General features: G+C 39.4%; 1 protein-coding gene and 1 long non-coding RNA gene across 2 annotated transcripts in view; both read right to left on the bottom strand.

The window, feature by feature from the left end:
- LOC104803132 overlaps positions 1 to 416 on the bottom strand; it is a 1,752-nt gene extending 1,336 nt beyond the window's left edge. The window contains exon 1 of the mRNA XM_010527009.1: positions 408 to 416. Coding sequence (XP_010525311.1) covers positions 408 to 416 — 9 coding nt within the window. The remainder of the gene's footprint in view (positions 1 to 407) is intronic.
- Positions 417 to 1,430: 1,014 nt separating this feature from the next.
- On the bottom strand, positions 1,431 to 1,804 carry LOC104802989. The gene is made up of 3 exons (XR_770129.1): positions 1,712 to 1,804; positions 1,539 to 1,638; positions 1,431 to 1,470 (listed from the first exon to the last, which is right to left on the bottom strand). It is a non-coding gene; the product is annotated as an uncharacterized LOC104802989 (long non-coding RNA).
- Between the last annotated feature and the right edge of the window lie 6 nt (positions 1,805 to 1,810).

Genomic DNA, 1,810 nt, shown 5'->3' with positions numbered 1-1,810 from the left:
TAATAGTTGAAACATTGAATCCGCTGATAAATTCCAACGGATGCCCGTTACATTCTTCATTTCCAACGGGCATCCGTTGGAAAATCTAAAGCATTAAATCCGTTCGACGCACATGGCGTTCATCGCGGTTTTTATTGTTTTCATATGTATTTGTATTTTGAAAAATCTATCATATTTTTTTTAATTTTTTTAAAAAAAATTGTTAAATTCCAACGGGCATCCGTTGGAATCGAATCGCAGAATTCGAATGATCACATATATTCCAACGGACATCCGTTGGAATCGAAGCGCAGCAATTGAATCGACACCAGAATTACAACGGGTGTCCGTTGGAAAATTCCAACGGACACCCGTTGTAATTGTTGAAACATTGAATCCGCTGATAAATTCCAACGGATGCCCGTTACATTCTTCATTTCTACGTCGATACTTCAAAAAATGTAGCTCAAGTTATCCAGAAGAAGAACTCACATGTAAGCTTTCGTTCAAAAGGGTACGTGATGACGAGTATGAACTACGAAAATGTTAGGCGCCCACTGCCCACCATTGTATTTGAGGATTACCAGACGAAAATTAGGGTTTTCTTCGACAAGCGACGAGGGGTTGCGATTTGCTGTTTGGGGAATAGTTGGAAATTGGAAAAGAACGTACACCTAAACGTCACCGTTTGAGCCACGTACTCGAAGTTTGCGGCACAAGTGAATCATTTGATCCAAATAATATTACATAGGGGTGGGCACTTCGGTTCGGGAATTTAGTACCGACCCGATCCGTCCCGAAACCGAACCATACCGAACCGAACCGAATAACGTTTGGTTCTAATTTGGTACACTTTTTATGGAACCGAATGAACCGTTCCCGAACCGAACCGTATGAATATCGAACCGAACCGTATGAATACCGAACCAAAATTCGAATATTCCACTAATATATGTGTAAATAGTATAGTTCGATACTTATTTGGTATTCATATAATGGTACCGTTTCGAACCGAACCGATACTAAAACCGAACCGAACCGAACCGTTTAACATTCGGTTCTAGTTTGGTACACTTTTTATAAAACCGAAAATACCGTTCCCGAACCGAACCGCTTGAATACCGAACCGAAACCCGAAACGCCCACCCCTAGTTTCGGGTTTATGTCAATACCTCCCCATCGATTTTTCCATGAACCACGTCCCGACGTTGTATCAAACCAATCACATCTGAATATGATTGTTTTCAACCCGACTAATCCTGGATACTGGAGTTGGAAAATCTGACGAAGAACCCCAAAGAAATCAGGATCTTCCGATGACCCGCTTTTTATACAAACTCCGTAATTGAACGTGGATTTATGTTTTCCATGATCGTAAGTGTGAAACGTGTATCCTCGGGTGAACATTATCGGCCAGCAAATGACTTTTCTTCCAGGTCCATGTGATATATCTCTGATCCATGCCGGAATTCTATCACTGCATGACTGAATCTGCGCATAAAAATTAAATTAATACACAAATACATACACGTACATATATATATAGCTAGAATACTTACGTAGTCTCGAAGCCAAGATGCATAATGTTGTTCCTTCAATCCTTCAAGTTCCTCCCCACATAGATTAGGATATGTTGCCAAAACATCCTCGTCCAAAAGTCTTACAAAAAAAGTTGTTAGCAAATATGTAATTAATTAATTTCTAATCACATCTAAGATTAAAAAATGTGTACCTTTCGTATGGCTTAAGTTCTTCACAATTCAACAATATATATGTGGCGATGTGATTGTACTCTTGTACAATTAACCAATATTCTTCAGATTTACCTCCG

The sequence above is a fragment of the Tarenaya hassleriana genome, unplaced genomic scaffold (assembly GCF_000463585.1).
Source record: "Tarenaya hassleriana unplaced genomic scaffold, ASM46358v1 Cleome8, whole genome shotgun sequence".
Lineage (NCBI taxonomy): Eukaryota > Viridiplantae > Streptophyta > Magnoliopsida > Brassicales > Cleomaceae > Tarenaya > Tarenaya hassleriana.
This window is presented reverse-complemented; position numbering and strand designations above follow the sequence as displayed.